Here is a 14,111-nt window from a genome sequence, read left to right as displayed (position 1 = left end):
TCGGGGCATCCTCCCCTCGTCCGGCCGGTCGAGCGGGCGAGTTCCTCCCGCTGGTTTAGTGCCACCGACGCTTTGATTTTGACACGCTAATCACGTCGACAATAAAAATCATTCTGCCGGTGTCACAATATTGTTGAATCGATTCGAATCCACGACTTCAGATGATGGTAGATGGATTCTTTCGGTTTTGAAAGTGGACAATTGGACGTTTGAAATGCGACTCATGCAAAGGACCCGTTGGCTGAATTCACATTCTCCGCGACCCTGGAAACCCCCAAAAACTCAAAGTCGCGCATCATCACAGGAAGAGACCATAACGACGCTTCTGATGGCGAAAAGCGCACGCAACCTCCGAGATCTGCATCGACGGCAGGTTGCAAACCCGCTGTGTTGATCGGTTACAATAGTTTGCTTTCAGATGTGTGGATATTTATGAATCCAGATGTTATACAGTATGCATGGTCAAACTCCAAGAGATCTTTACGATCTCGATTTATGCTGGATGTCATCACAAACAAGGTTTACAATTTGTTACAGATGTCTCACATTCTCGTGCGCCGCGATTCATTCATTCATCATCCGTCTTCCGTTCCGCTTGTCCCCACGCGGGTCGCGGGCGTGCTCGAGCCGAACCCAGCAGTCTTCGGGCGGGAGGCGGGCTACGCCCTGAACTGGCCGACGGCCAATGGCAGGGCGGCCACACATAAACAAACAACCATCCGCACTCACATTCACACCTTGGGCAATTCGGAGTCGTCCATTAACCGAGCACGCGTGTTTTTGGGATGCGGGAGGAAACCGGAGTGCCCGGAGAAAACCCAAGCAGGCACGGGGAGAACTTGCAAATCCACACAGGCGGGGCCGGGATTTGAACCCCGGTCCTCAGAACTGTGAGGCAGACATGCTAACCATACCAAATTTGTATTTTGGTGGCTTTATTTAAAAGTTTCATCCATCCATCCATTGTCTTCCACTTATCCGAGGTCGGGTCGCGGGGTCAACAGCCTCAGCAGGGAAGCCCAGACTTCCCTCTCCCCAGCCACTTCCTCCGGATCTTCCGAGGGGATCCCGAGGCGTTTTCCAGGCCAGCCGAGAAACGTAGTCTCTGCAGCGTGTCCCGGGTCGTCCCCGGGGTCTCCTTCCGGCGGGACGTGCCCGGAACACCTCACCGGGGAGGCGTCCGGGTGGCATCCTAAACAGATGCCCGAGCCACCTCATCTGGCTGGTTGTTCCTGCCCGCCTGCCACTGGCTTCTTACGCGCAACACGAGACGACGTTCGTGCACGTGAGATTATTAAATGCCAATTATTTGAATAATTGATTTTTAATTTTAGGACTTGGTTGAAAATGTTGTAAATTATAATTCACTAAAGGCCATATCCCGCCTTTGGTGCAGTATTTTATGCGTTTTCAGGTTGCACCGATTCTGCCATAACGACCTCTGACACACCTCAGGCGTTCCGGCCACGTTGCGCGGAACGATCGAGGTCCGCAGGGGGGGGGCGGGGGGGGGGGAGCGAAAGCCCAAAAGCAACATTTATTAGAAACAGTGAAGGTGTTAAAAAAAAACTCACTCGCTCTCGACTGTCTTGGAAATCTGACTCAGATGAAATCATATTGCTGCATTTGAATGTTGGTCATGATGGTGCCACTTGGAGAGGAGAGGATTTTTTTTAGGAGGGTGGGGGGGTAAAAAGGTTTGAAGAGGTTCCTTCAAGGGTGGGGGGGGGGGGCCGCTACAGAAGAACAAACGCAGGACGTCGCAAGCAAAGCCACACTCGGCCGCAATCGCTTTCATCCAACGGCGACGAGTGCAATTCCGTGGATTCACGCGAAAGGCTCTCAATAGTTGCACTCACGCGACTCACCAGATGAAAGGCCAACAAAACACTTATGAGCTCAACTGCGCCACACTCAATTTCACCCTTTTAGGAGATCCTGCTGTTTTCCTTCTGCGTTGCTTTGAACATATCGCCCGTTTTAGTTTTGGTCGGTGTCTGAATTTTGGGGAATTTTTCCACCCCGTGTGGAAAAATACATTTGAGATCGGCGCCCATCCCAGCTGACCGCGGGTACACCCTCAACCGGTCGCCAGCCAATCGCAGGGCTTATAGAAACAAACGAGCATTGGCGCTCACATTCACACCTACGGGCAATTCGGCGTCCTCAATCAACCTCGCACGCATGTTTTTTGGGGATGTGGGCGGGAAGACACGCAGGCGCAGGGACAACATGCAAACTCCGGCCGGATTTGAACCCGCAACCTCACGGCTGTGAGGCAAGATGTGCTAAACATAAATAAATGAAGAAAAGTTATTTTTGTCACTAAACAGTAAAGTTGACCAAAATGACATTTACGCATTTACACGGAGCAAAATGGACAGAAAGTCGACCAACAAAGTGACGCGGAAAAGTTGAGACCGTGAAAACATCTTGACTATTTAAAAAAAAAAAAAAAAAAAAAAAACCTCATGGAAAGAGGATTTGGACTTCCTTCAAATGAAAAACGTCTTTATATCAAATTGATTGTTTTTCCTTTCAAGTGTTTTATTATTTTAATAATGCAAGGAGGCACTTGAGTGCAGAGGCTGAAAGAAATGCAAAGCTTCAACTTGCGTGTGCGTAAGTACGTGGAATGAGGCCACTGTCTGCGCGCGTGTGTGCGCTTTTAAGATGCAAACAAAAGCTAATGAAAGGCGCACGCACACACACACACACACACACACACTGCTGCATTAGCCCTGCTAGCAATAAGCATAAGGAGCAATCACGTAACTACTGTACTGTGTTGCATTTGTGTGTATTTTCTGAACTCAAGCATTCGCATTCTTGGATGTCATACAAGTGTAAAAAGAAGTTAACGACTGTGGCCAAAGAAAAAGCCAAACACCAATAGTTCAACCCTTTTGACATTTACCTCCATGACTAGCGCAAAGGAATAGCAAATGTGACGATGAGCGCTAGCGACGTTCTGCATGAATAATCGACGGAGTTAGCGCTCGCTAACGCCATTAGCGTCACGTCGCCGCGATTACGCTTCATCTGTGGGATGAATTATTGCTTCAAAAGATGACCGGGCCTCAAAAACGCTGAAATTTCTGCTGAGCATTACTTCTCGCTCTGTGGATTTCTGGAAGTGGAATGTGAAAGGAAGTAAGAGGGAGCAAGTCAAGTCCATTGAGGAAGTAAGGAGTGAAAGGAAGTCAGCCAAAGTGAAAGTCCCACATTTGCCAAAGATGTTTTACAAGATTAGCCCATAAGCTCCTCCATTGGTCTGAGGTGATTTGTCACGAGATGAGGGTCCGAGCGGGGCGTCGGTTTGCAGAAAATCGTTAGAAGGATAGAGATTGTTTAAGGCAGGGGTGTCCAAGTCATTATAGTTCGGGGGCCACATAAAGCGAGACTGTAATTCCCAGGAACTTGAATGCCTCGACGGTCGGCGCGGGGCAGTCGGACGGCGTGAGGGGCGGCTGTGGTGCAAGATGCTTCCTGAAGTCCGCGATCATCTCTTGAGCGTGCTCAGCTCCGACTCGTCCTTGTCTTTGATGAGGCCGATGACCGTGGTGTCGTCTGCAAACTTCAGGAGTTTGACAGCCGGGTGCATTGAGGTGGACCTGTTCGTGTAGAGAGAGAAGATCCGCGAAGAGAGAGAGGACACATCCTCGGGGCGCCCCGGTGCTGGCGGTGGGTGTAGATGAGCTTGGAGGAGAGGAGTTTGGGGATGATGGTGTTGAATGCAGAGCTGAAGTCCACCGACAGGATCCTCGCCGTAGTTCAACATTCAAGTTTGTGCCTGTATGTTGGTATTAAGTGAATCAAACAGTGACCCATATACGCGAGGTATATTCATATAGGGTATATGAATGTCTCTGAGTGTATGCCTTAAATATATAATATATCAATTATACATACATTGACATCCAGTCACATTCAAGTCACATGCGACAAAAATTCCCAAACAAAAACGTTTCTCGTCTTCGTGGTGTGACGCAGACATCTGTCCACTCTTCTTCCTCCTCCTCCTCTTCCTCCTCTCCCCTGTGTGAGTGTTTGGCGGTCTTCATCTTCATCGGAGGACCACCCGCAGAGGAGCAACACATCACGCCCGCCGCCGTCCTCCTCATCACCTCCCGACGAAGGTGAGTTCCTTCCATTTACTCTTTACACATTTTTTTTTCTGCTGATTTTCTGCGGTCACATTATTTCACCGTCTCATGAGATCCAACATGGGGAAGCATTTTTGTTTTTGTTTTAATTGACACTATGCGAAGTAAACTCCTGGTTTAACACATTCACTGCCATTGACGGCTTTAGAAGTCAAATATCCATGTTAACTGGGAAGGCTGGCAGTGAATGAGAGGAATACCCCAGAAATTAGTTGAAATAAGTATATCTATTACAAATTAGAATACAAAATATCAGAAATGTAAATAAGAAAATAGAATAAATAAATACCATGTATTGACAGTTTTACATGAAATGAGTTGAAATAATTTATGACAATAAAAAACTCAAGTCAAGATTCTAAAATCGAAATAAACAACAACTGTATATTTGTGGTATTACATTCGATGTGTTTAATCAAATGCATTCATTACAATACCATGAAAATTGTAATAAATAAAAATACAATGGAATAAATTACATGTGTGCATGTACATGAAATACAACACAATACAAATAAATGTAAATACAAATAATAAAATAGCACTGACCCTATCGCATGAAATGCATTTAATTAAATACATTTGTTCCTATACAAATTCAAATAAATCAAACTAAAATTTATATATATATATATATATAAAATAAAACTATAATAAAAAAAATTGGTTTTATAATATTAAAAAAATGTAAAATAAAAATAAACATACATACATTGTGAAATCAAAATAAAATTACATTTAAAAACATACAACAAAAAGGAGCTCAAATACAATATGTGTTTTGTAGGGTTTTTGGTCTTTTTTTCTGGAGCTATAGATAACAGTATATACAGAAGGTATACTGAAATGATGTACAAATGTATCATGATGTAATGATATAATGTATGATGTATAATGAAATAAGTACATTTCTTTCATCAGAAAAGGAGCAATGAAGTCAAACTAAAACATATAATGACGAAAACCCAATCACATATAGAATCACATTTATTACATCACATTACAAATCATATATGGAATTAAAGTAACCTCCAAAATGAAAACATACATCAAAAATCAATGCATGACTGAATTCCTTTTTAACAAAATAACATCATTTTGATCCAAAAAGAATGGGAGAAAAGCAAGTATAAAATTGAAAAAAAAAGATTATTATTATCATAAGGATTTATTTTTTATTTAAATTTTATTTTTTTTACAAGGATTTATTTTTTGCAATAATTTAGTTGAACAAAAGTGTTAAGATTTGATATTTTTGCGTGTGCCTTGAAAGAGTTGCCGACGTGTTTTTGAAGAAAATTCAAATTCAGGAGAAAAATGGATTGAAAAAGAAAAAGATTTGAAAGCTCTGGTCTTGACTCGTTCTGCGCTTCCAGAAGTCTCGGTCTCGGTCTCGGTCTCGGTCTCGGTCTGTCGCGCTCCGGAGCACAACACCAGTGCGTACCTCGCTCGTACAAAGTACGACGATAGCCGCTCAAGCGTGATCAAATATGGCTCGAGCAACGTTTTAAGCAGTGACGGAGATCCAATATGTAGAATGTTTTTGCTTTTTCTTTGGCTTTTTGCTTCTTTTTTTTTTTAAATGATTACGCAGAATGTTGCAAAATAAAAAAACAATGGCCTCACTTCTGTTTCGTCAAGACCAAGTTGTGTTTTTATGAACGGCGTTCGGCCCGAAACGGAACGACTGATTTGGACGAGCCGTCCGACATTACTGACGCTTTGCGCGTTGCGTTTGCTTTTCTCCAGCTGGTCTCGCCGTCGTCGTCCGGCTTCATGTCGCCGCCGGTCCGGACCAGCAACGTGACCAACCGGCGCGACGCCAAGTCGGTGGCGTCCCGCGTGTTCATCGGCAACCTGAACACGGCGCTGGTGAGCAAGCGGGACGTGGTGGCCGTCTTCTGCGCGTACGGCCGCGTGCTGGGCTGCTCCGTGCACAAGGGCTTCGCCTTCGTGCAGTACGCCGGCCGCGGCCACGCCCGCGCCGCCGTCAGCGGGCACGACGGACGCGTCCTGGCCGGCCAAACGCTCGGTGAGTCGCCGCCGCGTGCCGACGGGCCATTTCAAAACATTTGCTCGCCGACTTTCGAGCGTTTCGATTTACGAGACGTCGCTCAGTCTGCTCGATTGATTTGCGCTGAAACAAATAAATAGCTCCTTCAAGTATTTGACTGCAAATCAAAACTTCAATGTAACTGAAACATTTATCTTTCAAACAAAGTGAAAAGTTCAAACAAAACCAAAAGAGCAGGCGTCTCCCGGGCTTGTAAGTGAACCCGAAACGGAAATCCGGAAATACGTACATCCATACATTGTACCGCTGAAGTTTCCCCAGTCTTAAATTGCAAAAAGCTTTCTGCCGTCAGCTTTGAAAAAACGGCCGCCAAACGTTACGGCACGTCCGTATTTCGTTGCGGAAGTGAACTGCACATTGACTCGTTATGGCCGTAACACTGATTGTTGTCCTGCGTGCGTCCTCTCCTGCCCTTGTCCTGTTCCATCTTGTCCTGCCCTTCCCGCACAGGACGGAGCACTACGGCCCCATGCGAGACTCCTATTTGATGTTTCATTCTTGTAGATGACGTCATGACTTACTTTTCGCATCCTGTTTGAAATGAGTGCTTTGTCTTTTGTCTTCGTTTCTCTCTCCCCTCGAGAAACTTTGTTCTGTTCGACTCTGATTCTCAATAAACTTCAATTGTAATACGAAGAAACCGAAGCGGCAGCTTCAAAACTCCACTGTGACACAGTAAAACCGTTCCGGCATAAACGGGATACAGATCCTCCATTGTGCTTGACCCAACAGCCGAACAGGACAAAAAAAAAAAAAAAAAAAAAAAAAAAAAAAACACTGATTGTTCCGGATATTGAAAAAAACAAAAAACAAATCCAGCGTCCGCTTGGTTCACGCGATTTTATTACGTCGCCCGGCTGCCGCGGAGGCGAAAGTTCTGCGTCACAATGCCGAACATCGCCGACGATCAGCCAATATCCCGAATCGCTAGCGATCTTCAGACATTTAGTTAACGAGATCTAAATGTCGGCCGACTTCACGCGGTGACCTCGGAGTCCGAGTAAAGCTACAGTGTGTCTCTTGTGTTTTCCAGATTTTGCGCAGGTATTTTGCCAAATGTCTTCCCTCTAACCATGAAAACGAGCGCCAAGAAGAAAAAAACGGACGTCCAATGCATTCAACTTGAAACGATAGACAACGCGAGCGAGGCGCGCGTGTCGTCGACTCGGCGAGGCGGTACGAGCGCAGCGCTTGTACGATGCGCACCAAAGGAAAGGACTTCGCATATGAAATCCGACGTTTAGATCCTTGACAATAGGTGACGCGCATGAACAATCCTCGGGTGATATTTGAACAGCTGACCGGGAAAGAAGCCCAAAGAATTCTTGCCGAGTCGGAACGATTCAAATCCGGTGCCGCAAATTGGACGCTCCTCTGAAATACGCACGTTTTGTAAATACTGTACCATAAACGAAGGTTTTGCGATGGCGACAGTTTGAACGGAAGTTTCCTCCGCGTCCTCCTCGCAGACGTCAAGATGGCGGGCGAGCCCGACGAGCCCGACGAGCCCGACGCGCCCGTCGGGCGACGCTGCCGTCGGCTGAGGGGAGACTTGGACCGCAGGTCAGAACACTCGCGGCTTTCTTGTCAAGTTCTACTGTCTACTATCGTCATTACTATTGCTATTATAATTGTATTATTACCAAAAGTATTTCATAATAATCGCTAAATATATATATATATATATATATATATATATACAGATATATATTTTTGAGATCAAATGGGAAATGTTCCAACTTTTAGTTACAGCCCTTTTATATGTTTTTTATTCCGATGAATTCGTGCAGCTATACCCTGCGACCAGTTCAGGGCGTACCCCGCCTCTCGCCCAGAGTGGGCTGGGATGGGCGCCAGCACGCCCGTCAGGAGAATAAGTGGTACGGGAAATGGATGATTCATGTATACATTATTATTATTATTGATAAATAATGTTGGTAATAATACAATTATAACAGCAATAGTATTACTGACAGTAGTAAATACTACTACTGCTACTAATAATAATAAACTACTGATATTAATGAACTTAAACAAATTGTTATTATAATAATAATTATTACATTTTTTACTAATGTTATTACTGAATTTTATAATTTATTATAATTACTAACATTATTATGAACGACAGCAACACAACCAATAATATATATTTTAATTGCTTTTCATTATCAAATGTGAAATGTTACACGTTGTAGTTAGTCCCTTTTTTTGAAGTTGTAATTACGATGAGGCAATTTCGATTCGTCGGCGCGGCCAACGCGGGTAATTTTGGCGTCGCCGATTCGCCATCGGCGACCCTGAGAGCTGAGCTCGTCATATCGCATGTCGTGTTATGTCATCTTCAATCCGTCTGCGTCCAGCTTGTTGGACTTCCGCCGTCGGGCGCCGCCCCCCGTCGGCGTCGAGTGGCCGCGCGTGTCGCCCCCTGGCGCCCGGAGGCCGTCGTCGCTTCCTGCGCAACAGCGGCCGCAGGACGCCGAGATCCTCCGCGCCGACGCGACAGGTGGCGCTGCGCTGTGACGTGCGTCTCCGAAAGCTTCGGAGCCAATCGCAAGTCATTGCTTGTCACGTGTCGCGTGTGTGCGTGTGTGTGCGCGCAAGCAGGGAGACGAGTTCAGCTGCGGGTCATCAAGTCGCACTTGACTCAAATCAAAGAAAACGTCGACGCTTTGCTGGGACGCTTGGAACACGTGACGGAAGGCGCACACGCCGGAGACACAGGTGACGCACACGCAGGTCCTCGCGCAACAGACGTGCACGCGCACGGGTCTCCTTCTCACGCGCGCACAAAGAAGCCAACGCTTCTTGGGTTTGTCGGGTTTGTCGGTGGCCGCAATTGCGCTTTTGACCACAGGAGGGTGCTGTCGAGCATCCCGCTGAGTTGCAACGGACTGGAAAGTTCAAAGAGCGCCACGACGCCGGCGTTCTTTCCGCAGCAGAGGAGGCGAAACGCGCACGGCGACCTCGACAGCGACGACTTTCTCATCCCACGCACTTAGCGAATCGTTTTATAGACGTGAAAGAGTCATACATTTTGTTCGTCACGTCGTGTGTTTCGACATTCACCGGCAACCTGCGTCATGCGCTCATCGGCGCAGCGTCGTCATCTCGAAGCTCACGTTGGCGTTTCTCGCCTCTTCAACACTCCGAACGTGCGTGCCCGGGCCACATTTTGGGGGGGAGCAAAGAAAGCGAAGTGAAGGAAGGAAGGAAATTCACAAAAGTAAGTTCAAGCACAGGATAATCACGATGAAGGCATAAAGGAAAGGCCACCTGCGGAAGCAAAGGAGGAGCTCATGACGGAAGAAAAGGGAAGGAATTCTGCAAAATGGTCTGAGGAAAGGAAGTGATCGCAGGTCCAAAAGAAAGGAAGGAAGGCAGAGGAGGGGGTCAGGTTTAAGCGAAGGAACGCAAGTAAGGGTGCATACATAAAAAGTGAGTCAAGGTGGGAAAAGAAGGAGGGAATGAAGGAAGCCAAGCAGGTTTAGGTGAAGGAAGGAAAGAGAGAACAATGAAGGACAGAAGGAAGGAAAGAAATAAAGGACGGATGGAAGGGAGAAAGGAAGGAAGAAAGGACAGAAGCAAGGAAAAAGGAAGGAAATAAATAAAGGACGGATGGAAGGAAAGAAGGGAGAAAGGAAGGAAGGAAAGACAGAAGCAAGGACAAAAGGAAGGAAAGAAATAAAGGACGGATGGAAGGAAGGAAGGAAGGAAGGAAGGAACAGATGTTAGGAACAAAGTTGTAAATGCAAAAAAGTGACCCATTTGAAAACGGTTACTTTTGTTTGCTGTCATATCGAGGGGGAAAAAAAAAGGAATATGAATTTGTCTGTTTTGAAGAGAGGACGTCGTCACGGCGACATGACGGCGAGGAGGCCCGAGACGAAGGCGAGGAGGAGCGCCGCGGCGCCGTGACGGAAAAGCGAGGCCAAGCGGAGCGGCTCGCCGACGGAGAGCGCTCGCTTTGATCCGTTTCACGATTGCGGAAAACCACGCGGGCCAGGAAGCGCGGCGGTCAGCGGTCGGCACGGCCGCCGCGTTCCGGGTGGAATCGGAGTTTGCGTGGTCATCCCGAAACGCGGCGGCACGTTCGCGTCCTTGCTTTTGTCCGGATGGGACCTGACAGGAATTGGCGACCATTCCATTCATTGTCTTTTTAGCGTTTATCATAGTTTGATTTTTGTCTTTAACATTTTTGAAAATAGCCGTATTTTTTAGAATTCGGATTATTTTTGGGTCATTAAGACTTTTTTTATCAGCTTGTTTAATTGTCAATCCTTTTTTTTTTTTTTTAGTAATGTAATACTTTTTTAATCGTACAACCCCAATTCAGATGAAAGTTGGGACGTTGTGTTAAACATAAATCAAAAGGGAATCCAATCATTTGCAAATCATGTTCAAGCTATCTTCCATTGAATGCGCGACATTCAAGATATTTCATGTTCAAACTGACAAACGTGAACGTTTTAGCAAATAATCATCAACTTAGAATTTGATGGCTGCAACAGGTTCCAAAAAAGCTGGCACAGGTGGCACAAAAACTAAGTTGAGGAATGCTCATCAAAAATCCCACGGGTGAACACGGGTGGGGGCCATGATTGGCTAGAAAAGGAGCGTTCACAAGCAAAGATGGGGCGAGGTTCACCTCTTGGTGAACAAGTGCGGGAGAAAATAGTCCAGCAGTTTAAGGACAATGTTCCTCAACGTACAATTGCAAGGGATTGAGGGATTTCATCATCTACGGTCCATAAGATCATCCAAAGGTTCAGAGAATCCGGAGAAATCACTGCATGGAAGCGGCGAGCCCGAAAACCGACATTGAATGCCCGTGACCTTCGATCCCTCGGGCGGCGCTGCATCAAAAAATCGACATCGATGTGTAAAGGATATCACCCCGTGGGCTCAGGAACACTTCAGAAAACCAATGTCGGTAAATACAGTTGGGCGCTACATCCGGAAGTGCAACTTGAAACTCTACTATGCAAAGCAAAAGCCATTTATCAAGAACACCCAGAAACGCCGCCGGCTTCTCTGGGCCCGAGCTCATCTCAGATGGACCGACGCAAAGTGGAAAAGCGTTCTGTGGAGTCCACATTTCAAATAGTTTTTGCAAATTGTGGACGTCGTGTCCTCCGGGCCAAAGAGGAAAAGAACCATCCGGACTGTTATGGACGCAAAGTTCAAAAGCCAGCATCTGTGATGGTATGGGGCTGTGTTAGTGCCAATGGCATGGGGAACTTACACATCTGTGAAGGCACCATTCATGCTGACAGGTACATACAGGTTTTGGAGAAACATATGCTGCCATCCAAGCAACGTCTTTTTTTTGCTTATTTCGGCAAGACAATGCCAAACCACATTGTGCACGTGTTACAACAGCGTGGCTTGGTAGTAAAAGAATGCGGGGTACTAGACTGGCCTGCCTGCAGTCCAGACCCGTCTCCCATTGAAAATGCGCGGCGCATTATGAAGCGTAAAATACGACAACGGAGACCCCGGACTGTTCAACAATGAGCGTCCTCAGTTCCCAAACGTTTATTGAATGTTGTTCAAGGAGAAGGTGACGTGACACAGCGGGAAACCTGAGCCTGGCCCAGCTTTTTTGGCAACGATTCTAAATTCATGATTATTTGCTAAAAACAATCAACTTGATCAGTTTGAACATGAAAGATCTTGTCTTTGTAGTGTTTTCAATTCAATATAGGTCTGCCTCACAGTTGTGAGGACCGGGGTTCGAATTCCGGCCCCGCCTGTGTGGAGTTTGCATGTTCTCCTCGTGGCCTACGTGGCTTTTCCTGGTTCTCCGGGAACTCCGCTTTCCTCCCACGTCCCAAAAACATGCATGCGAGGTTGATTGAAGTCTCTAAATTGCCCGTAGGTGGGAATGGTTGTTTGTTTCTGTGCGCCCTGCGATTGGCTGGCAACCAGTTGAGGGTGTGGCCCACTTCTCGCCCGAAGCCAGCTGCGACCCGCGTGAGGAGAAGCGCGACAGAAAATGGCTGGATGGATGATTTGCAAATCCGCGTATTCAGTTTTGATGGCTGTTTAACACAACGTCGCGACTTCATTGCAATCGGCGCTCCATGATCCTCTTTTATCATCATTGTCGAAGTCATTTTTAGCTTGTTTTTATTGCCGTGAAGATTTTATTTGTCTCTGACACTTCGCCTTAAGACTTCTTTGAATCGTCATTTGTACGGTCGTTAATAATCGGTTTCCTAATCATTGAGGCTTCCTCGTGTTTATCATCGTTAAAATGTTTGTATTGTCATCGTTCATTGGATTGTAATTGTCGCGAAGACTTTTCATCGTTTCTGCTCGGTTGTAAAGCATCGCCACAACTTTGTCATGACCGCTTTTTTTTGTTTTTTTATTAATCATGACTCAGACTATTTTTTTTCTCGCCATTCGGACATTTTTACCATCATTAGCGTTCATATTTTTTTACCAATGCATATTTTTCTTCTCGATTGTTACTCCATTGTCATGAAGTTCCTTTTTTATCCTCAAAAACGTTCTGATCATCCATTTTTTTTCATCATCATTTATTTGCGTCATCATTTATTGTCCTAATAATATTTGACTTTTGTCTTTGTCATTGTTAAGACTGTTTTTTTGTCTTTTTATCGTGATTAATAATCCTTTCATCGACTCAAATCGTCAGTCATTTCTCTTCGTCAGGCGTACGACTCTTTTATTGTCACTGACTTTTATGACTCATCCTTCCTTTTGAAATAATCCCGAACTCTCATTTTTTTTTTCATCACCTATTTATCGTTGTCAAGCCGTCGAGTCCCTTTTTGATCGTCACTCGTTTTTTTTTTGTAATGATATTTCATCCCCTTCATTGACTTCTTTCATTTTTCCGTTCGACTCTCTTCAATAGATTTGCGCTTTTCGTTCAAAAAGTGACCACACAAGCGTCGGCGTCGACGTTCGTTCGGCATGTGAGAAAATGTGCGGCCCCAACGGTCGGCCATCGCGGTGTTGCGTTTCAAGCCGCTTTGACGATCAAGAAAATTTATCGCCGACCGGGCGGTTAATCACCCGGAGCGACTGATTTCCCTTTCATCCGCCGCCCGGCGCGCTGCGCCAGGTGTGTCGTCTCCACACTTTCTTAGCGCAACGGCTCATTCGTCTTTTTTATCTGCGCTATCAATCATTTTGTAATTTTCTTTGAATGCTGAGAATCTTTTTTTCTGGTGGTTCTTCTTGTCATTCCGACTCTTTTCTTCTCTTCTTGCTTATCCGACCGAAAGCTTTTTGATTGCGTTTAAGGCCCTAATCCTATTTTTGAATCATCATTGTTCTATTGATCTTTTTTTTTTTTGGGGGGGATTGTCATTACAACTTTGATTCAATCTTTTATCATCGTGATTTAAAAAAATAAAAATAAAATAAATACCTTCATATTTTTTATGGTCATTTAATAATCATTTTATCCTCCTAAGTCGTCATGAATACCATATTATTTTTGGAATCCGAACATTTTAAAATCATATATTTATCATCATTAGTCTTTCGTGGTCATGAACGCTTTTTGTTTTTAGAATCACTTTTGTTCTTTTCATCATCATTTACACGATGGTATGTTATCCTTTAATCATAATTAGTTTTATTGTTATTAAGACTTTCTTAATCATATATCATCTTTTTATCTTATTGAAAGTTCCATTTTTAAAAATCATAATTACTTTTTTTTTTATCGTGATCAAGACCTAATCATGTTTTTACACCATTATTCTTTTTGGATTATCGTTAACATTCATCTTATTTTTCATCATTTTTAAATTTTTTGTCATCATTTGTAATGATATCAAATATGTATTTTACTATTTGTGTAATTTGATTTTTGAATGAATGTACTC

General features: G+C 44.9%; 1 protein-coding gene across 1 annotated transcript; it reads left to right on the top strand.

Annotated features, from left to right (window-relative positions):
• The first annotated feature begins 3,721 nt into the window (after window positions 1-3,721).
• On the top strand, window positions 3,722-13,722 carry raly (RALY heterogeneous nuclear ribonucleoprotein). Its single transcript, XM_061786433.1, has 6 exons — window positions 3,722-4,139; window positions 5,916-6,198; window positions 7,710-7,759; window positions 8,548-8,746; window positions 8,848-8,964; window positions 10,084-13,722. The coding sequence occupies exons 2-6, from the start codon at window positions 5,943-5,945 to the stop codon at window positions 10,209-10,211; spliced, it is 750 nt and encodes a 249-aa protein (XP_061642417.1). The 5' UTR covers window positions 3,722-4,139; window positions 5,916-5,942; the 3' UTR covers window positions 10,212-13,722.
• The last annotated feature ends 389 nt before the right edge of the window (window positions 13,723-14,111 follow it).

This window comes from Phyllopteryx taeniolatus, chromosome 9 (assembly GCF_024500385.1).
Source record: "Phyllopteryx taeniolatus isolate TA_2022b chromosome 9, UOR_Ptae_1.2, whole genome shotgun sequence".
Classification (NCBI taxonomy): Eukaryota; Metazoa; Chordata; class Actinopteri; order Syngnathiformes; family Syngnathidae; genus Phyllopteryx; species Phyllopteryx taeniolatus.
Note: the sequence above shows the minus strand (reverse complement) of the source record. Positions and strands in the feature narration are given on the sequence as shown.

Excerpts from the sequence above, each read along its gene's own strand:
- raly (XM_061786433.1), top strand. The coding sequence starts at position 5,943 with ATGTCGCCGCCGGTCCGGACCAGCAACGTGACCAACCGGCGCGACGCC. Across the intron at positions 7,760-8,547 it reads CCGACGAGCCCGACGCGCCC|CTGAGCTCGTCATATCGCAT; the intron begins GTCGGGCGACGC and ends CGACCCTGAGAG. Across the intron at positions 8,747-8,847 it reads CCTCCGCGCCGACGCGACAG|GGAGACGAGTTCAGCTGCGG; the intron begins GTGGCGCTGCGC and ends GCGCGCAAGCAG.